Source organism: Fringilla coelebs (genome assembly GCF_963513975.1).
Source record: "Fringilla coelebs genome assembly, chromosome: 1".
Classification (NCBI taxonomy): domain Eukaryota; kingdom Metazoa; phylum Chordata; class Aves; order Passeriformes; family Fringillidae; genus Fringilla; species Fringilla coelebs.
In genome coordinates, this window is record NC_140028.1 from 83,645,165 (window position 1) to 83,668,110 (window position 22,946).

General features: G+C 39.9%; 1 protein-coding gene across 3 annotated transcripts; it reads right to left on the minus strand.

Moving 5' to 3' along the window:
• Window positions 1-3,869: 3,869 nt before the first annotated feature.
• On the minus strand, window positions 3,870-22,505 carry VPS4B (vacuolar protein sorting 4 homolog B; the record flags this gene model as incomplete). 3 transcript variants are annotated; one of them, XR_014616990.1, is made up of 11 exons in its annotated part: window positions 3,870-6,162; window positions 7,966-8,039; window positions 10,695-10,914; window positions 12,842-12,923; window positions 13,099-13,247; window positions 14,462-14,618; window positions 14,841-14,960; window positions 16,603-16,670; window positions 17,936-18,086; window positions 19,477-19,588; window positions 22,368-22,505. XR_014616990.1 is itself a non-coding variant. In XM_084226081.1 (11 exons), 11 exons carry the CDS (start codon window positions 22,392-22,394, stop codon window positions 6,061-6,063), a joined length of 1,326 nt encoding a protein of 441 aa, XP_084082207.1. In that variant the 3' UTR covers window positions 3,873-6,060. The 3 variants fall into 3 exon arrangements, 2 of the variants coding, with proteins under 2 accessions (XP_084082206.1, XP_084082207.1); XM_084226081.1 differs by having other exon boundaries at window positions 3,873-6,162; window positions 7,966-8,103; XM_084226080.1 differs by lacking the exon at window positions 22,368-22,505 and having other exon boundaries at window positions 3,872-6,162; window positions 7,966-8,103; window positions 19,477-19,648.
• Window positions 22,506-22,946: the final 441 nt, after the last annotated feature.

A 22,946-nucleotide genomic window follows, 5' to 3' on the forward strand; every position in this document is an offset into this window, starting at 1 on the left:
TTTGTTGGATGTAAACTTGCTTTACTATAAACACTGGAGAAATATTGGAACATAAAGAGCTTTGAAATAGGATTTAAAAAGAAGTCAGTGCTTTATCTTCTTTTTGAGAAAGGAAAAAAAAGTGGTGTGAAGGACAGAGAGTAAGTCAGACAAAAAAAGAAAGAAACCGAAATTAAAAAAAAAAAGCAAAAACCCCAGAAAATTAGTCAAAAGCAACAGGAAAGAGGCAGGCAAAAATTGGCAATTAACATTCACATCAAAGGAAAATTCTCATCAAAACCTTTTTCTTCTTGTAAGAAGCATCATGCATTTCCAGTATGTACTGCAGTGAAGCTAGCACACTTTACACAAAAAAAGGCCCAAGAGAATAAGCCAAATAGCCTTAAAGCTTGTGGAAACCATTTTACACAGCTGACAACTAGGACAAAACCCCACAGGAGCCCTGAGTGTCAGCATCGCTGCCCTTGTTCACCAGTCAACTTCCAGCCTGTACCAGCTCCAGGGGATCTGAAGCACAAACCTTACACATGTTTTTGTGGATTCATTTATCCCATGAAGACCCTCAGGCTGCTCAGGATGAACAACAACACTATGTCCACTGCCCCACAGAAACCCCATAAATGCTCCAGCACAGTTGATCCCAGCTGGACTGAGCCCACCTAAGCCTGGAATGTGCAGGAACCTCGCAGTGCTCCAGGTGCTGGGTGGAGGTAACTTTGCAGCCCCTCCCTGGTGGGTGGTCACACAGGACAGGACCCCGCGTGTCTGTGAGGTGTTTGTCACCAGCATTCCTACCTACGGGTGTGCCCGTGTGCCCTCTGTGTGAGTTTGGGCCATGGCAGTGTCTTCATAGGGGCACCTCTTCTGTCTTGAAGCTGGTGAAGGGGCAGTGAAGACAAAGGGTGGACAGAAAGGTTTAGGCTCTGTCAGCAGGTCCTGTGGCTCCTGTGGGAACTTTGGCTGTGCTGCAGCTAAAACAGCTTTGCTGTCAGGCAGGCACAGTGCCCTGCTTGCTCCCACACTGAAAGGGGTCACGTGCATCGTGGGCATGAGCTTTTTGGGCAGGTAAGAAAAACAACAACAAAAAAGAAAACATTTTAAAATTATAGTAACAGGGCAAGGCAGGACACAAACATACCAGTCCACATACCTGCAAAACAAGAGCAGGTATAAAGATTAAAACAGTAATAATTTCTTTGCTGTTCAGTTGTCTATGGAGCAACTAATAGCTGTGATTAATTAATTAAAACATCATTAAAATTTCAAGTGAGCTCATGCTCAGCCAGGCAAGAGCATGAGCATTTCAACTGGCAACTTAAGTGGGACATTTGAAAACAGTAATCAGCTAATTTTTCCAGATTTTCTAAGACCTTGCATAAAGCAAGTCTTACTAGGTCAGAGCCTCCCTGCTGGAGCCCATGCTCTAGCCTTCAAGGAGGAGAGGAGGAAGAAATGATAATTTGAATTCATATGGTTTTAATATTTCCTAACTTTCTACTGGGCAAACAATTCACCTGGCTCTGTCAGAGCCTAAGTCACAGCTGCAAATAACAGTCCCCAATTGCTTCTGTATTTCCTGAATGAGATGGTGATATTTATAGCCACTTTCCCAGCCCCTCGCCTAGCTGACTCGCTACTGCTGAGACATGGATGGAGAAGCAGCAGAAGGCAACTACTCCAGCTGAGATTTTTGTAACAAATTACCTGTGGATGGCCATCAGGCCAACAACAGAGTGAGTCAGAGGAAATTACTGTTTATAGTTGACAGAATGCATGTGACACTGAGCATGTTTGAAAGCAAAGTCCCTGCCTTGAATAGCTTGGATTTAAATGAGTTGAGGCAGCAGAGGAGGAGCGAGGGCAAGCAAAAGCAAGTCCTGCCAATTCATGTTACAGTGCCTGATAATAGGTCACCAAGCAGGAAAGAAAACTCAGGCTGCATTATCAACATCAGGCCTGTGTCATGTGTCAGTGACTTATTTCCTGGAGATGTCTCAAAACACAACCAAAGCCTATTTAGAAGGGAACCCAGCTCCTGCTGTGATGCAGATAGGACATTCTATTGTGTTTCCATGAGTAATGGTTGACAAGTTCGGCTGAATGTGTCCAAAAATGTCAATTATTTCTGCAAAAGACTGGCCAACTGTACATGTGGCAGGTCCCATGCACAGGTGGCATGGATGTATGGAAATCCAGTGTCCCTGAACTTGGGATATGACAAAGGAAAGAAGTATCCTTGAGTGTTTATTCATCAAGCTGGAGCCTCTCAGGTAGGAAAGCTGCAAAGTCGAGTAAACAGAAAATGTCACAAACCAGCGACCTAGTAGAAAAGCTCCCATCAGAAGGGTGTGTGTGCATGTAGAAGTAGGGAGGGAGAGGAAGAATTCTAATTAGGTCACAGGGACCAAAAGATAAAAACAGGACAATCTTATCTAATACCTGGGCTGTCACTACACAAATGCCAGGACGGAGGATGAACGACCAATTAAAAGAGTTTTTACGCAGCTAATTATGACGACAGGGGATTTGTAGAATAAAATCCCTAGATTAGTATGTTAGTAAAAACCTAAAGAAAAATTGAAGGGGTAAGCACTGAAGCTACGCCACAAGAGCTACAACAAAAGCTGACTGCTCGAGAATAAAAGAAACGATGTTTTGATAAGAATTAATTATCTGCTGGAATAGCAGCACAGTATGAAACAAACAGTCCACTGAGTTCTTGCAATAGTTTACGTAAGTTACAGGAATGGCTTTAAGTCAACCGTGATTACTAGGGTGAATCTGGTTAAGACCAAAAACATGTATGGAAGCCAATCTTGAAACAAGCTTGTCATTCTGGAGGAAGGAAAGAGTAAACAGCAAAATGAAGATGTTCCTGCATATTTCAACATATTCAGAACTATTAAATAGCTTTCTGTCAAGATAATCCCCTGAAGAACAACAAAAAAATGTGGAATATAATATTCTTATTAAGAACACTAAATAAACACCAAAAGTAGATCAAAACACCTGACCAGAGAATATTCAGCTGCCTCTTTGCTTCAGTTGACAAAAAGAGCAAATTCTGACAGGCAGAAACATGAAAAAAGCCAATTCCAGAGTATCTCCCTCAGCTACATTTGTTCTGTTCCACTACTTAAAACAAAAGCATATGAGTAAATTCAAAGACCAGCAGACTTGAAAAACCAAACCAAATTAAAAACTTAAGAGATTTATGGAAGACTGAAAAGATTTGTATGCTTTTGTTATGCTAGACAAGAACAAAAAGGCAACACGTAAATCAAACTACTCTGGAACTTGATGTCAGTCAGGGAATGCAGGAAAAAATGTAAGTTGATTTACTGAGCTCTTCTAACCCTGTAAGTATGTACATCAAGAGACAGACCACAAATGGTATGAAATCCAAAACTTAATGTCACTGTGAAGAAACCATCTGTGAAGGACATAAGCACATACAGAAGTGATTTAATTGAAAAATTATTTTACACACAGGAAGGAAAATGACATTTTTTCATATTGCAGTCAGAGTAAGCAGTAACACCAGAAGGTATGAAAACAATTAATAAGCTAACCAGCCAAAGATCAAACCTCATTAAAAATATACAACTAATTTGTCCAGTATTTACAAAGGTTTTCATTATTCAAAGCAAATACAGCCTTTCATGAATTCTTTGATTTAGAATATTTTCAATTAACACTAAAAACTAAAAAGTGATTTTGCATGCTCCCTCATTAGGCTTTCTTCTGCTATGGATAACTTGGCTAAGAAGCTTGGTGATATATATATTAATTTATCATAATTTCACAAAGACAGCAAACCAAAAAGTTGCCCTTGTAGCTGCAATTTTAAGCAGCAAAGTTTATTTGGAATATATTTCTAAAAACAACTTTCAACATCAAATAGTAAAGGTTCTGTTACAGATGTCATCTGAGCAAGCAGCAAGATGTAAATTTAAAACATACAGTATATTTTTCTTTTGCATTTAAGATACGAGATTATACAGTTAAGCATATGGAAGCCCATAAGACAAATCAGCTTACCACAAAAAGGAAAAAATAAACGAAAAACCAAAATGTTCCTGAGAATTTTAAGATTGCAGGATTGCAGTAAGGGCTCTCATTTTTCAAAAGATCAAGAGATAAATACTTCAGACAGTGGCTTCAAACCTCTGAAGGACAGCCATGCTAGTATGTGGCTTACTTCTGAAGTGTTCACAAGAGAAATCTACCAACAAGCTCTTGTTGCAATAAGGATTATGTTTACTAACCATAGTTGCCTGTACCTATGCTGGAATTGCTGCCCTCACCGACTCCCTCTCCTGCCATCCCCCCAAAAGCTGTCAGAAAGATTTGCAGCTCACTGATTCACATTGACACATTCTGATGTAAGACAAAGGTAAAGCTGTGTAACTGAAGGATTTTGGAAAAAATGCTTCATCATGTTAGTTAAAAAAAAGCTCAGCACCTTGCAGATCAAAGAATATTTAACTATTTTGTTTGGCTATTAAACACAGAAACAAAAGTCTAAGAAGACAATAAAGCAGTAAAAACTTGAACGTAACATTGAAGAAATACTCAAATAACATAGCTGATGTTGTACTACAACATTTTACTTCATTAAAGTACAGAAAATGTGAAAATGTCACCCATCCTATGATTTATAAAGTACACAAAATATGTACATAGAAGAAACCAAACCCCATCAAAAGATGATCATATTTATGCATATGTACATAAAACATACACACCTAAATGTGCAAATTTCTTTTAATGCAAGTTAAACAAAACATTTGCAGGATAGAGTTGGACAATGATAATGGAAGATAAAGTATTCTAGATATTCTAATGATGTTTCATATCTACAGCCAGTGCAAACTTACAAGGCACAAACTCAATGCTGATGCTGTAGTGTTTTAAGTTACATTCAGGCACATCTCCATTTGCAGTTCTGCAGAAAAAGAGCAATGGAAGTGCTACTTCTGTACTAAACTGCCAGCCTTCTCTCCCAGTTTAAGCACTAAATTGATGTAACCTATATGCTACAGTTACCAGTGGGGTTCTGGGTCAATTTATCACTTGAAAGGCTGCGGCTTAAACATCTCTTCTAATCTCCTTGCATGTGAAGTATGCCATTTCCCAAAGTACCTCCCAGACATTCTCCAAAGACTACATATATCTTGCCAGCCTCAACACATGGGATCATAGAGGACATTACTAATGCTTTTTTCTAACTTCAGTCAAAACTTCACCAGGGAGAGAATCCCGATTTTAAAAACCAAAACAACAAATAAAACAAATCCAAAAAACCTCTCAAGAAGGGCCAGCAAAACACCTTCTGAGTTACTTGCATTTAACAAACTTGTGTTAAATTGCATAGTGACAGTGTGTACCAGCTGGTAAAGAGTTAAAAACAAAAGCTTGCTGTTTAAGGCAAAATTTTAACACAGCACAGCAGAAAAAAAAAGCCAAATAACAGGTCCATCAATATTTAATCAAAGTACTGGCCCATGTAGTCTTATCCTCACAGTGTTTTCTTTCTTACTTTAACAGCAAACCCACACTTGCAGTATGCTTGATTAGAAAATTTTGTTGCTATTTTCCTAAATGAAATGAGAGCAGTTAATACATATGCTGATTGACTGATATTGAAAACACCTGACAAATACGTTCTCTCCCACCCCTAAGAAAGGTTTTTGGCCTTACTGGGAGGTAAGGTCAAAACCTAAAACTCACTGGTATCCAGGTCTAATATACTACCTAATATGGAACTAGTAATTTAAAGCTTTCTAGTATTTATTAGACTTTACCACATCACTTTGCTGTCTCACCCTAAAATTGCATTTTTGTATTATTTTTCAATAGAAGACATTTAATAGACATCTGAGGAAAACAATACAATACAAAAGCTTAAGGGTCTTTGCAAAGGTATCTTCTATTCCTTCTGCAAAGTAAGAAAGGGGTGATTTTATTGGCATTTATTTGAAGTGCCATCAATAAAGACACAAGAATACTTTAAAAAGAAAAAAAAAAAGGTTCTAATGCTTCACACATATCTTTGGTTTAGCCTTCCTGACCAAAGTCTTCTGTAAACTTCTTCAACTTCTCCAAGTCCTGTTCATTAACTGTTGGTTTTGTGCTAGCAAGTGACCTGAGCATATCGGCCTGTCAGAAAAAAAACAAACCTGTTTTCAGAAACAAGTATAGTACCCCTGCTGGCAATTTTGCTGCCAGACAAATATGCATTAAAAAACCCATTAAAAAGTTCCTATTAACACAAAACTTTAAGTGAGCCTGAACACTTCTGCCCAGAGGCAGCCTTTTAACCCTTTGAATACAGACAACTGTCTGTATTCCAGTTTTCCAGTACCAAAATCATAACCAACAGCTTTCCAGTAAGAAAATCATAACCTCAGGTTTAGGTTTAAGCCACTCATCCATTCAAGCTTTATTAATCTCTTTTTTTAAAAGAACTGAACTTTGTTTTGGTCAGTTGCTCTTTTCAACCCATGATTAACTACAGCAGATTAAATGGAAAATAATCAGATGTTTCCATGTACTCTTCACAATCCAACAGTGTAGAACAGGAGTTTGTGATTAATCTCTAGCAAAGTTTTACTGCTCCTGACTGGTAATTTCTGTCTCTTCAACTCAGTAAATTTCCTAGATAAATATTTAGCTGCTAGGAAATGGAGCTTAGAAAAAATCTCACTGGTCTATGAAGTTGAAACAGCAGTTAAAATACACAATGAAAAAAATCAATTCCCAGCCAAGGGCAACTGAAAAAAGTAGATGCCCAACATCTCATATTGCTATAAATTACAGGTAAAATCCAAAAATTAGTATAATGTTTTTCCATACATGATGTTTATCTCATCAGATCAGAGGCACCCTGCTCAAAAAGAATTAAAGCCTTATATTTTAAAGATAAGAACTGATTTGGGACACTGAAACATCTGCCTGTAGCACATCAGAGCCCAGGTACCATTAGGAGCACAAGAGGAACTGCTGTCTTTAATTCCAGGAAGGACTGATTAAAAATCCAATTAGATCATGCAGAGAGAAGTTTTAGGGCAGGCCTGCACCTGCATAAATCCTCTTCTGCTTCCTCAATATGCAAATTCACACAGGAAATTATTTTCTGAAATACAGTGATGGTTCTATTTTCAAAGCATTGCCTGTGATTCCCCATGAAATGCATTGATTTCTTTCATTCCTTACAAGACTGTTTGCACACAGGAAACTACAGGAACATAGATTTGTTATTAAGCGCTTCCTACAAACTTTGTACTGAAATACAAAATTTTCTTCTGCTGCTCTTGGGGAAAAATACAGAATGAGTGTCCAGCAATTATTTTTTTCTTAAGCAGTGATCTAAAATTGAAAACTGTCTTACATATTTTATGCCCTAGGCCAAAGCAAGTATTTTCATATGCACAAAGAAAACAGCAGAAAAAGCTGCTTTATTACCTGTAATAAATTTAAACCTAAACTACCATTATATCCAAAATCTTCTTACATTTTGGTTTTATACTTGTATCTATTTCATGGGCAATATTTACCTATAGAATATCACTTCCTAATTTACAGTGAATGTCATTTTCCATTTCCCAGTATTAATGCCACAGTGATGAGAAGAAAGTATATCACGGTGCAGGAACCCTAAAGGTTTTGAATGAATAAAAGCCAAGTGAAAGAACAGTGCAAGAGGCAGATACTGTCTATGGATGAAAGCATGGCAGCTGCATGCCAGCAGACAAGAATAAGAAATGCTTATCAGGGATAGACAGCTGTCTTTTTCATAGCATGCCATACTGTAGTGATTTATGTTGAGAATTCAAATGTTATCTGGTATGCCCAGCATTTCTGAAAACAAACATCTCATCCAATTGTCCTGAAAAAGACTCTTTATCTTAAAGTCTTTTCAGAGTTCTGCAAAATAAGAAAAATGCTACAAAGAATACCTACCATGGAAACTCTAGGCTCCAGTAATTTATCACCTGGGACCTCCATCCATGTCATTTCTTTGGCTTCAGGATCACCTGGAGAGCAAGGGGTGAATAAATCTACCATCATATTTGGATTAGACACTGATGGTCCTTTTACCTAAAAATAAGAAAACACTCAGTTTATGGGAGTTATTATTTAGAAGACAGAAACCAGAAGCTGAACAGCACCCCAAGCAAAAAACATTCCTTGATTTTATGCAGATGCCATACCCATTGGGAACCCATGTCCTGTGAAAGAGAAATTTTATAAGTGTACTGGTATTATTCACCTTGAAAACATGCAGCTGTAGCAAGATACTTAAATTCACATGAGGTCAAACCCCAGAAGCCACATCCTCTTAAGGCTGAGGATTTCTGTGGAAAACTGACATGCCAGGAAATCTGCTTGGTGAAGACCACCCTTCCTGCTCCCTGGTCACTTTAGGAGTTCATTCATCGCTAGTTAACAGCTCTCTAAAAGCTTCCCAGTGCTTTTCGCTCTGAGCCTTCCCAAGCTCCCAGCACCTTTCCCGGCACCGCCGGAGCAGCGCTCCATAGGAAACAGCGCCACCTAGCGGGAGAACAAAACAGCTTTCCCCCCACCCCGCGGCAGACAGACGGACAGACCCAAAAGCTGCCCTGTGCATCTGTTCCCTTTGTGCAGTACACTGTCCGGTACCAGCGATGTTGCCTTCCCTGGCTGTTACGTGCAGCACCACACACCCATGGGAACTCGGAGCATGCACAGAGGTTAAAGGACAACACACAAACTGACTAGGGACAGAACTGGATCTGCTGTTCCGAGCTGTATTTAGAGCAAGATGCTGGGCAGCAGATTGCAATATTCAAAATGCACTCTGGCAAACCTGCATTATCACACATGGCAAGGAAAGGTTTACAGTTAATTATTGACAACTGAGGAAAGCTCTGCTGAACTGAGGCAAGTTGTCTGTTACAACACAAATAAGATTTTGCTTACAAAAACACAAAATCGCATCCAATTAAAGCATTAACAATACAAGTAGAATCAACTTGGCTCATGTCGGAGTGTTCAAAGCATTGCAGTTGTGGGGTTTTTCCTTCCTTTTATTTTCTTAAGCAAAAATAGTTAAGATGCAAGAAGTGCTTTTGAAGTTGTTCCACAAACTGTGACAACTGAGGTTATTTCACTGCTCCATGGCAAGCTGAAACATGCCTCAGTTCGTTCCAAATTTGAACTAAACACTAAAAGCTAACAACCCTTTAGCCAGAAATGCCATTGTCATGTCAAGTTAACAACAGATAAATACTTCAGACATGACTGCTTAAGGGAAGGAAGCATCTAGAAAATCCTTGATATATCAAAGTCACGGTTTATTTATCAACAAATACAGCTTACATCATATTGTAATTGTGAGTTGTCCTCAGAAGTTAAATTCCCTGCCCTCTCATATTCTGGACCATTCACTGGAAGAAGCACATTGAAAAAAAGGAGCCTATCTTCAAAGTCAGTGTAGCTGTTCGGTTCAGGGCCCTTAACCCTTTTATGTCAGGTTGAGTTACTGGTAAAAAAAACTGTAATTGTAACTGAGATGACAAAGAACTGCTGCCAACACAATATACATGGTACTCAACACCTTAGGATCTAAAGTTTTTTCTACCACACCTGCTCTTTTAAGAAGTAACAAATTAAAGCTTCCTTTTACAGTAATTAGCACCTCTGCAGAATATCCTGACCCACCTTCACCCAAAAAACATGAATTGCTGTAAAATCAAACTTTGCACTAAAAATATTAACAAAAAGTACCTTTATTCTGGGTCTACTTTAAAATATGCTACACAGCAAAATAAAATTTTATTCAACTGATACATATTGTCTATATTTCAACCTCTGTTTATAACCATCGATACTATCACTCCTTTTTTTCCATGAAAGAGTTTAATAGTTTTCAGGGAATAATAAATTTGACTGAACAAGGCCCATCTGTGCAAATTCTCCAGGGGAAAGACATTCCCAGATGTAATGGATTTAGTGGTAAAGAATGCCAATTGGTTCTTGTACAGATAAAGTTTCTGAGATTCAAATATTGTGAAGAAATGTTACTTAAGTCAATACATAGCATGTAGAGGTAACTGGAAAATAAGCCAAACAATATAGTTTGAATAGGCTCTTTGGGGTGTACCTATGCAAAAGTAAACTGTTTTTTACATTTCAGCAGTGTAAATGAAACACAGACCCTGCTCAGTGGTGTTGCATCTTTACTACTGTAATTGATTCAATGTTTCTACCAGAACTCTACAAGAACCTTAATTTTTCAGTTTGAAAAATATGCCAAGTAAACAGAATGTACTTAAGTACAATCCATCTGTTCTCAAGTGGATGAGGGATACTTTTATTTTTTTTCCCAGCATGGTAAGAACCACTTAACTTGAAAGAGAAAAAAAGCACTTCTGTAACATTGCCATTTAAACAGCAAACTGAATGCTTTTAACACTCTCTAGAGACATGAAGAGTCAGAGCATGAATATTCAGAAATGAGCTCTACCAGACTTATGGCAGGACTAGAGGGGATCCAGGGAAAGGAAGAACAGTTCTCCCCAGTCAATAAAAGGAACATTCGTAAGCATGCAGTATTACCCAAAACCAAATTCAGTTTACTTGTAAGGAATTTTCAAATTAAGACAGCTCTCATAGATGAAATAACTTGAAAAATTTTGATTCCTACTTACTTTTTTAAAGTGAGTCGCTGATTGCACTTTTCTAACGGGCTGCATCAGTGCATCACGGACAATGATGCTTATATCTGCACCAGAATAGCCATCAGTTCTCTTCCCAAGCTCTCGATAATCTGAGTCTTTTAGGTCATTTGGAGTTGACCCAAGGTGAAGTTTGAACATTGCAGCCCTGGCGTGGTCTTCAGGTAAAGGAATATAAATACGCTTCTCAAACCTGGTTTAAAAAGGACAAAAGCAAAGCGTTCCCAAGATGCCAACTCATGCAGGTGCACAATGGAAAGAACTCATGCAAATGGGCTTGCTTCTAGCAATATTAAAAAGCAGTTTCAGTACAACAGACCTTTAAAAAAAATCTGATGCAAATATTCAGCAACCTCATAAATAATACTTTAGTTAGTATAAGGTAATATCTGAATATAACAATTGCTTCCTTTCCATTAAAAAATCCTTCTCTCCAGACTGACATTTTTCCAGCAGAGTTTGAATCTTAAAAGAAAAAACTGAGAGGAAGAAGTCTTTAAGTGTTAAAGTGTATTTGAACAGATTTCACACTCAAAGAAAGAACTGCCTGATAACAAGTTTATGCAACAACTTTCTACAGTCTCCAACTAAATTAAGAAAACACCATAGATGGCAGTAAATTTGAAGTAATTCACAAGAAAATATTGGTAACAGCAGTTCCTCCTTTGAAGCAGCATCTGTTCTCAGAGTGGATATTACGTCTTACCAACAAAGAACAACTCCAAATCCTGCTGAACACAATAAACCTGATATACATGACAAAGTGGCTCAAATCCATGAAAAATTAATTTTATCACAGCCATTGTTGTACAAGTTCCTTTGAGTCTTGTGGAGAAGAGCTAGGGAATTTCTCTTTCATGTTGCTGGGAATGAGAAAATTGTTTGGGTTGAGAGAGACCTTGAAGACTGTCTAGCTCCAACCCTCCTGCCACAGGCAGGGAGACCTTCCCCTAGACTAGCTTGCTCAAAACCCCATCCCACCTGGCCTTGAACACTTCCAATGACTCACAGCTTCTCTGGGCAACCCGCGCCAGTGTCTCACCACTCTCATCGTAAAAACCTCTTCCTTATGCCCAATCTAAACCCATCCTCTTTCAGTTTGAACAACTGCCCTTTGTCCTGGCTTTAGAAGCCTGGGAAAAAATGAAGGAACAACTCTCCACCCTTCTAGGAAGATACTGAAAGGCCACAATAAGGTCTCTCTGGATCCTTCTCTTCTCCAGGCTGATCAGCCCCACCCTTGTAACCTGCCTTCAGAAGAAAGGTGTCCTGACCATTTTCATGGCCCCCTTCTGAATACACTCTACCAGGTCCATGTGTGTCTTTTACTGTGGATCCCAACCAAAGTCAGAACTCCAAGAATGACTTGAAATTCTCAACAATACCTTCATTTTTAAATCTGGCTCATACAACTCCAGAGTCATGCAGATGAGAAGTGACATCTGGAGGTGACCTGGTCCAACCCCAAATCAAACTGAAGTACAGCCAGCTTGAATTCAGTATATAAATAAAAGTCAGTGTCAGTCACAAAAAAAAAAAAAATTCCATGATTCTTAGGCAACAAAAATGGCCATTATCCAAGCTGTGTCCTTAACACAACATAATCCTGTCACATAACTGTATCTGTCCTCTGCTTGCTCTGCAGCTCAGAGAAAGAACCAAATAATTAGGTACAGGCAGTCCTGTATCTGCAAAAGAGCAGTTTAAAATCACAAGTTATGCCTGACTAGTAGAAAAACAAGGCATTTCTCCATAAGGTTACACTTCCATGAAAAAACTCAAGCTACTCACCAGTTTGTTAACAGCTGAAAGTTCCACCCTCTCTTGCCCTTCTGAGGTGTGTACTAAGCCCCCCAGAAAACCAAAAAGCAAGCAGAAAACTCCTGTTTCTGCAAGCATAATCATCTAACCAAGAAATCAGATAAACTACAGGATTGAACAACCTACTTTTCTCTAAAGGGGAAAGTGACTATCAGTTTAGCTAAGTCTACTTCATGGAATTGAGTTGCAGAACATTAACCATGTCTGCAAACATGAGCTGGATGAACACCTTAAGCACTCTCTGGCTGAAAGCTCACACCAGTTGTGAATTGCACACAATGAAAAAAGTGCCATCATACCTTCTCCTGATAGCAGAATCCAAAACCCAGGGTATGTTTGTTGCTCCTAAGACCAAGATTCCTTCATTGTCAACACCAACCCCTGTATCAGGGCAGAAATAATTTCACAGTTTAGAAGATAAACAGAGCTTGTTTTAAAAAGCCATCAAAATTAATTGGGGTGGAACTGCAGATATTTTTAGTATTTTAATGCAAGTTACCCTTAAAAATACATGTCTTAATTTCTATGTCTGATTTTGAAAACCAAATAAACTTACCTTGCATCTGGACTAGAAATTCTGTTTTTATCCGTCTAGCAGCCTCGCTTTCATTTTCACTTCTTGACCCACAGAGGGAATCTATCTCATCAATGAAGATGATAGAAGGTTTGTTTTCTCTGGCAAGCTGGAACAAGTTTTTCACTAATCTTAAAGAAGGAAACAGCTTCAGCTATATTAATAATTACAACAGCAGGAACACATAACTTCAGAATGTCATACAGTCATTTCTCTTAGAGAAAGCAAGGGGAAAAAAGCATTAACATAAAGCTACTCAAAGAAACAACATTCTTCCAGCTCCATGACTCAGAATTACACTCAATGAGAGAGCCCAGCATAATAAAAGAAAAAAAAAAAATTAGAGTGCTCCTGGCATGATTTTGCAAAATAAAGCCCTTTTTCAGTTTACACTTCTGCATGACAGCCTGGACTATACAAAACCACCAATTTTTTAGAAAGATTCAAAGGAAAAAGTCTTTCTCCAAACATTTCTCACTTAAATTAATTCTAGAGATTTTGTAAGAAATAACATGTATCTTTACTTTATACAACTTTACTCACTAAATAATTTTTTTATTACATGAAATATTGGTTTCAAATCAAATAAACAAAACAACCTAAAACAAACCCCATATAGTCCTAGCCATCTCTCATGAATACACTTTACTAGTTTAAAAAAGAAAAATAAATAGGAACATGCTGGGAAATTCTTAATATTACAGCACTAAATCTCATGCAGTAGTCTCAAATGAAGTCAAGCATAAAATCTAATGCCAAGCTAGTCTCCAGTTTGGTATTCCTTTTGCAACAGAAGAAAAGCAGCTTAAGGTTTCCACCTTTCTGGGGAAAAAAATAACTCACTCCAAACACTTTATCTAATAGCCTTTCTTTCTCATTCTATCAGCTTTAAACAGTTTTCCTCAGTTGTCCCACACTTCAAACTATTAAGTCATGGTTATGACAAGCATTCTTATCATTATATGAAAATCCTTTCCCTGTAAACCCAGAGCTTTTTATAAATTCAGGAAATCTCTTTTGGAAGACTAGATGGACAAATTCCTGGACTTCTACACTGCAGCCATGTTACTCATGGTCTTCTGGCTTCCTGGCCTTCTTCATACATCACACAGTAACAAATGAAGAATTAGCATGAGCTCTGTGGTGCTCCCAAAATCCTTCTGAGCACTGAAAAGAGTTTCTCAAAATGCAGCATATAATGGTATCTTTACATGGCACTGCAGCATGAAGCATAGAAACACTTATAGTTGGGTTTTAAAAGGCAAGACCGTTCTCTTAAATTCTTTACGGCACTTCATAATAATTTCCTCTCCACAATGTTTTCCCGGAACCTCTGGCAACTTACTTTTCACTTTCACCTAACCATTTTGAGACCAGGTCAGATGAAGATACTGAGAAGAAGGTAGAGTTGTTTGCTTCTGTTGCTACAGCTTTTGCTAAATAAGACTTTCCTGTTCCTGGTGGTCCAAATAGAAGAATCCCTCTCCAAGGCGTTCTCTTGCCTGCAAGAGAGAAACCAGCAGTTTTCAAAACACTATTTTCTGATTATCCTCCTCTAGGTGCTCAGTGGTTTTCTGCATCTACCCATGAAAATTCTGACAGATGGATCAAAATCTCTTTGTTAAGAGATCAGCTTGAATCTGTGATACATTGGCACAACACACTTCACAGGCCCCAGTGCCACTCCTGACTGGCCAATAGTAAATAAATGCTGTAATCCTGACCTGTAAACAGGTGTGGAAATTTAATGGGAAGGATGACTGCTTCTTTAAGCGCCTCTTTGGCACCTTCGAGGCCAGCAACATCACTCCATTTGACATTTGGTCGCTCCATTACAATTGCTCCTGTAAGAAAAGATGGTCTAAGTTAGAGACGTACATATCTTTTCACAATTACAATAAATTCCATTGGGTGAAAAAAGTAATCTATGCCTATGTCTATACTGAATAAAAACAAGGCATTTCTAAGCTGATAGGAGGACTGAATTCTATTAGTCAAATGGATGTTATTTTTACAGAAATCTGTCACATTTTTTTACCGAAATAAACCATGGATAACCAGAACATCTGTGAGTTAGTAGAAGTCCTGGCACCATCTCATAACTAAACCACCACTGCAGTTCCCGAAAAATTTGAAATTTCATTTTAAACAATGTAGCTGCACTAGCTCAGGATTTTTTAAGAGTCTCCAGCAGAGGAAGTAACTTGTTGGTATCTCCAGACATGCAGCAAACAGATGGATCATCTAATGAAAAAGAGGTTTTAGAGCTAGGGCTAAAAGCTTCAGAAAGGTTATATGAATCCTGCTGAGCTGTAGAAGTATTTTCTTAGTCAAGGCACATTCAAAGTTTTGCTCCAAGTCTCATCTTCTTCAGTCAATGAGTTCAGCCAACTGGGGCGTAATTCAGCCTTCTCTTCAGATTGGTTAGTCTGGCATGCTAAAAATTTTCTCTCAACTACTTCTAGATGTGAAAACTTGGAACTCAGGTAATAATAGGCTATTAGACCTATAATATTAGATCTTGTAATCCTAGCCACGACTTCTGCTATCTGAGGTCAGATTCATGTGGGAAGAAACGAAGTCTGTATAGTGAGAGACAGGATAGGAGTTCAATGCTCATAAAATTTCTGTCACTTTTAAAAACCAGGACACTGTCTCTTATAACTGTGAATTGGATTAAATAATGTGCAGAGAAGCAGAAAAAGCACAGCACAGTTTCCAGTGGTGATACAACTGAAATTACACGAGGCACAAGATCTGGTAAATGCATTTGATCTTTGTTTGTCAAAAACAGGAGAACAATGAGGTTTCTTCAGATCCATAAGCACCTTCTGGTAGGGAAGTTCTGAACAGTTCTTCATTATTAAAGGGAAATAAATATAAAAAAGCCTCCTTTTTTACTGCACACCAAACTGCTGGTAGCTATACATTGCTTCTCTGACTGTGTTCTGTATTTGAGTTCAAAAACCCAAACTATGCTACTGAACTGGGACAGCATCATCACTGCATATAAGAAAAGGCTGCCTCTTATTATAAATGGGCAAGAATCCATGTTTCTGACTCCTAAAGATGAAAACCAGTCTTTTTGTGAAAACAGTCCTGCTTACACTACATATTTGTATCATCATTTCCTTAGCCTCTAGGCAACGTGTTAGTGCACTTCAGAGTAAAAAACCACTAAATTGGTTTAGCCAACAGCTACCTGGGATTTTGCAATTTCTGTTGGAAAATGCTAGCTTGATAGGTGATAGAATTTTAACAAGAAGCACAGGGTGCAGGAGATACATTTCAATGTAGTTACTGTATAAGTTCATGGCACACAAGTCCTTTTACTTCCATAAAGACAATTCTTTTGCACCTGAAGATTACATACTAACTGAGCCACTTACAGACATTAAGTTAATCCATAAAATTTAGATCGCAAAAATATAGGAACTTGCTTGACTGAAGTAATCCCTATATAAAGAAAAGGATACTTCAAATTACCTTGAAGTTGATTCTGTAGCTTCTTTTTTTCAGGGTCCTCTGATTCCCCTTCCCCGTCACTGTCATTCCTGATTAGGAAACAAAATGTTGAAATGCAATAAGAGAGACTTCTGTTTTAGCATAAAAATCAGAATGCAAAAAGCAGAAAACCCAACAGGCTCAGGAATGAAAGAAACATTGAGATATTTTCAGACCTCTAGAGGTTTACATGACTGTAGAAAAGCAGAAGTACATTTTTCTATGATTTCTTTCCAATTCCCCCTCCTTTGCCATTTCTACTTCCTCTTATGGGTCTGAGCCCTCTTAACACACTTCTGTGTGTTTTGAGCCAGCTTTTAGGAAACACAGCCCTTTTATCCAGCAACACAGAGGTGCGGGAATGTTTTGTTTGTAGACATTGGCACTTCTCCTTTATCTGGACATGCAACAGGACTTGGCCAATTCCATCTAGTAGAACAAAACTCTCATCAGAGCAAAGGAAACTGTAAGTTAAAGAGACTAGAGAGGGAACAATTGGAGTGGAGGTCATGAAAATATATGTAGCCTTTGTGGTATTACCATTTCCTTCTAGTATAAATAAGCCAAAGATGGTACAGCTCAAAAAATAAGGCTGATAAGATGAGCAGACATTGAAAAAGACTGAAAATCAGGTGAAGTTTTAAGAGACAACTGAGCAACTTTAGCTGTTCAGGACTCCTAGAAAGGGCAGTCCCACCAGAAGGTATAATCCTGAATCCTTCCTCTCTCCTATCCCAATAAAGGGAGTAGCAAAGGCAAAAGAGGCTGGGCTTGTTTGGGTGGCTCTGCTTGTTTGACTCTCTGATATGCAAAGTGAGAAACAAATCTAAGAGAAGGGGAGCAGTGGAGAGACCAGGCAGCAGCAAGACATTGGAAGGACTCAGTCCACCTTACAGAACTTCACCCTACACAGGGCTTTTCATCTCTTATCAAGTGTGAGACAGATCAAACTCAGAAACCCCAGTAATCACCAGTCTGAAATTATTTTCTAGTTACTAAGTATTTAAATGCAGAAAGCCTTTAAAGGTCAGCAGGCTCCTTGCTATTAAATACAATAATCATTGGATTCAGCTGTTAGTCTGAAGCAGCTTTCATTCTTCAGTGAATTTCCTATGCAAATGTTCACATTTTAGTAAACAAGCACAGAAACGCTTGTGATTCTAATTCAAGTTAGTTTTATTAGCCCACTGTACTTCAGCATTAGTAGTCATCTGAAGCATTTCAGAAACACAAGTTTAAATGATCTTTGAATAGTTGAAGTTTAGAATAAGCTGAGTTCAGGAAGTATTTTGCTTTACCTTCTCCAAAAACATACCCTTTTCCTTCAGCAGGACCAGACTCTTTAACTGGTTTTGGTGCAGTTTTTTCTCTCTTTTTCAGATATTCTTTCAGCTTTTCTGCTCGATCCAAGTATTCTGTACATTTTGCTCTAATGCTTTGTTTTGCTTTATCACCCTGTGCTTCATCTAAGAGTTTGAAGATAAACAATTCTTTGTTAACAGCAAAACACATGTGCGTCAATCAAAAAACAAGACTAAATATCTATCTTCTTTATCTCTTATCAATACACCTCTCTCAGGGCTCACAACATAACCAAACATCTCAAGTACTTATTTTGCCACTATACCTTGGAAAGAACTGACCAGAAGGATGTCATCATGTAACAGATATCAAATATCCACCTGAACATTGCCTTGGCTTAAAATTTGACTCTAAAGGATTAAGGACATCAGCACTGGAAGTTTTTCTGTCAGCCTTTCAAGCTGCTAGACATTGCCTTAATAACTGCTTTTCTAAAATAGCTAATCAAGAAGCTGCTTGTGCAAGGCAATTTTTATTTAGAACCATACTTGATTCTTCCATAGCCTGCTAATTTTAAAAGATAAAAAAACATTACATAAAACATCTGAAAGAACTAAGTGTGTTTCAACAGCCACGATGTTCTCATAATCACTATTACAGTATTTCAAACCAACAATCAAAATTTAACATGCCAGGTTTTTGAGCTAAGTTTCCAGAAGTACATCAATATTGATAAAGCATAGAAGGTGATATTCTGAGAAAGTCTGTAAGATTTAAATGGTCAGGAAGTGATAAACACAGATTATTTTAATAATAATGGACTATAAAGAAAACCATTTTTTCCAAATCATGAAGATTTGTAAGTGTACTTTTGTCAGGCAAACAACCCTAGCCCACTTACATTAGGGCTGTACCCACATTAAGAAAGCCCATTCCTTGCATACAAACACTGAATGTGGCACAAAAGGTACACAGAAGTGTGAAAAGGCATAAAGTAACGAGAATATGGAAACTGAAGAAAAATTGTTACATACAAGTCCATCTCATACATTTTCTCGGCCAAGATAAACAGCAAGACTATGACATTAAGGAGCAAAAAATGTCAGCAGAGAGGCTTTAGAAGGGCAAGCAGCATGAATTAAAGGAGCAAAAGGCACTCTGCAGATACAGCAAAGACTTAATGTGTAACATGGTTTTCAGCACAACAGAAATACAGGGATCCCTGTACTTATTGTCATATTTCCTCGTGCAGTGGCCAGCTTGAAACACTGCTACAAAAGTCCAGAGGAGAGACAGCAAACACCTGCCTCCTGTCTTAAAAAAACCTAAAACAAAACACAAGTAAAAAATAATCTAATTTCTTACAAGAATGGAGCAAGCACACAACACAGTAAAGGTAAAAGCTGCAAAATATATGACCTCAGTCAAACTACAATTAGCAAGTATCAACTGTTGATGAGAGCAAAAATTTAAATACTGATGTCAACATAAGAGATTACTCTTGTGCAATCTGACGACTAAACTCTACTTAATCATCCAACACATCACACTTACATTTAACAACATGGAGAAAATACTGCACGGCATGTTGGTACAAGCGGAAGGCTTCCTCATAGTTTCCTGCTTTATCTTCTTGTGCTGCCTTGCTAGCAAGGTCTATTGCTTTCTGTAACACAAACAAATAATTAATTGCTGTACAAGAGCATTTTCCATGATCAGAGACCATTTAAGCTGTTACTGTTCTTTGATGGCCAGTTTTTCTGCTCCTCCTTCCTCCCCCTCAAAGCTGGAGGCAATTGATTGTCATACATGGTGTTTTGTACAAAACACAAAATTTCCATCCTTTTATGAACAGCAAGATTTACAAACTGCTGAAATTTACTAGCAGACAGAAAAGTGCAAGTGAGAAGGACAAGTTTCTGTGTACTAAGCTGGAACTACTACTCTTTTGTCTATGCAGTCTGTCTTACCAATCTCTTGTGTTTCTTATGGAAAGATTTGGAAATCCATTATAAGGCTTGGGTTTTTTTTATCACAGACATCAAAACTTTGAACTATGATATAGATATGCTGTTTAAGGCGTGGTTTAGGGGTGCACTTGACAGTGCTGGGTTAATGGTTGGACTCAATCTTTTCCAGCCTAAACAATTCTATGATTCTATAACTGATGACATCAGTAAACCCTGTAAACAGCAAAGTCAATATAGGAAGTACTTGATTACAATCACTGAAACTAGCACTATCACTCTTCAAACATTATGCTTGGAGACATCTTCAAAGACCAGTTGCTTAGCTTCTCTAGAAGGATTTAGATTCTTGATACCCTAGTGAGAAATTCCAATTATCACTCCAGTGGGAGAGGAGAAAAAAAAAAAACCAAACAGACAGAGAACATACCCAAATCTTAAGCACCAAAGAGTTCTATGAGAAGTTATGAATGGATTTTTACTTTATTTCTTCAGCTAGTTTCAAATAAATCTGACTGAGATCTAAGCCACTGTATTGTACATGCCGTCCTGTGGATTTATTGTATCACCACTATTCCGTTGCTTGCTTCTAAGTGCTTATTAGTTTTTATTACACTTTCCTTCTTGGAATGCCCATACCTCTTCCAGATAATTAAAACTGTCATTCTGACCACCAGTTCATGTAAGTTGAAAATAAGCAGTCAGACAGAGTTAACCAATACCAACTAAATATTCTATAGTCCCTCACCTATTTTTTCCCATGTGGTTCCCTTTCCTAAGCATTGCTAGTATGCTCAGGATGATTATGTAATGTCAGGGAGCAAGGTTGAGAGTTTGAACTGCAGCAAGGAGTGTCCATTAGACATTCCAGTATAGATACTCTTGCCACTACCTACACTCTGCTGTGTTTCAGGCAGAAAAAAGCTAGTAAACAACAGCCATGAAAGAAACTGCAAAATATTGCATTCTATTGCTTTGTGCTGTCTTGGAAGCAAAGATCATCTCAACAGATCTACCTGAAATCAAAGGTATTTAAAAACAATGAACCAATTAAACAGACTATGGCTCTGTTGTGGCACGTGCTGAAGCACTGTAAGCATCTTGTTCTTCAGAACAGAACCAAAGTCTTTCCTTTTTGGAGAGGCTGGGAGCTCAGGAGCAGTTTCCCAGGTATGAATAAATGGACAGCTGCCTCCTTGCATTTTATGCTGACTCCCTTACATACCTCTGTACACCATTCAAATCTAGCAACAGAGCAAAAATTAACCCCTCAAAAAGTTATTTTCATATTAAGGTTCTTAAGTCCTGTCAGTGACTTTAATTACCACAGGGCAGCCCAGTAACTGTATTATTGCCCAATATCCAGGGCAACCCCCTGAATCCAGTACAACAAAGACAGTGATACACGTGACATTAATTCTAAAGAATAAATGGCAAAGATCCCCTGCTAAAACAGAACTGTGAGAAAACAGGGCATGTGGCAGACCTGCTCCTCTGAAATAGGCAAAAGCCTGCATCACGTATTGTCTGGTTTTGCTATACTCTCTTTTTGTAAACAGCCAAAGACTATTACCTGGCTATTAGACTCTCAGCTCTAATACTTCATTACATCAGCTGCATCTTAGCCTGTTACTGTGAAGAACACTACTGCTAGCAAACAGAAAGCATTATTCAAAACCTGTATGAACTAGGGCATGGATGACCAGCTCTAACTATCCCGGAGGCACAAACTATGTTTTATCAGGCCATGGGTTTATTGTTTGATTAACATCACCCAAGGAAAGTATGTCAGCTTAAAGAGGTGTCATTCTTTTCCTGCTTGTTATAGACCCTATAATATGTCCTCTAGCTTTGTCAATGCAAACATCCCACTGCTAGTGTAAACACGGCATACAAAAATGATCACGGTTCAAACAACCGGAGAGAAAAAAGGGCTATTTGGAAGGCATTTTTTCTCTTCGGGGTCTGTTTTGCCGGCCAGCCGCAGCACCGATTACACCCCCGGAGCCGAAAGTTAACACAAGGGGAAGAGCAGAGCAGGCAAGAGCTTCCTAGAGCCACCAGGAACCTCACGGCAACACAAGCCAAACCACGCGTCCGGAGCAGAAGCGGCAGCAGCGCTTCCCGGGCAGGCACTAGGCCTGCTGCCCGCGTCCCGCAGGGCGGGTGCCCCAGGGCCCCCCTTCCCGGGACCCCCTCCGCCGGGTCTCACGGCCCGGGGCGATGAGGGCTGACCCCGCGGGCTCTGCCACCCCGAGCCCACGCCGAGTCCCCCCCAGCCCCCTCGGCTGCGGGGCCCGCCGCCCTCCTGCGTTGCCCCCGGCCCGCGGAGCGGGGGGCGTTCGCGCTCCCTATGCTGCTGGCCCGGAACGCCCCCGGCCCGGGACACTGCCGGCCCCGCTCCTTCCTGGCGCCGCCCCCCGCCCGCCGCCGCTTGCCGGGTCCGCCCCGCCCCGGGCAGGGCCGGCGTGGCTGTACCTGCAGGTTGCCGGTGTTGGCCGCCATGGCGGAGCGGCGAGGGGAGGGAGCGGGAAGAGAGTGGCGCGGGGAGCGGGCTCGGCCGCCGGTGGCGCAGCGCCCCTGCCCCGCCGCCCGCGGAACCCAAAGCGCGGCCTCCGCCGCCGCTTCCGCACCGAGCGCCGAGCGCCGCTTCCGCCTCCGCTTCCGGGCACGCCCCGGGATCCCGGCCCGCCCCGGCCGCGGGTGCGCCCCGGCCCGCGCTCAGCCGCTGGGCCTTGGGGCTCGGAAGGGACCCTGGGGAGCGTCCAGACCAATCCCCCTGGCAAGGCAGAGCCGCCTGGAGCGGGTGACGCAGGAACGCACCTAGGTGGGGTTTGGGATCTCTCCACAGGAGAGCCCACGGCCTCCCTGGGCCGCCGCTCCCGGTGCTCTGCCACCCTCAACGGAAAGGAGTTCTTGCTCTTGTTGAGGTGGGGCTACTCGTGCTTTGGTCTATGGCCGCTGCTCCCCGTCCTGTCGCTGGGCACCACCAAAACTGTCTGGCACCGTCCTCCTGGCATCTGCCTTGGGGGTATTTACATGCGTTAAATGAGATCC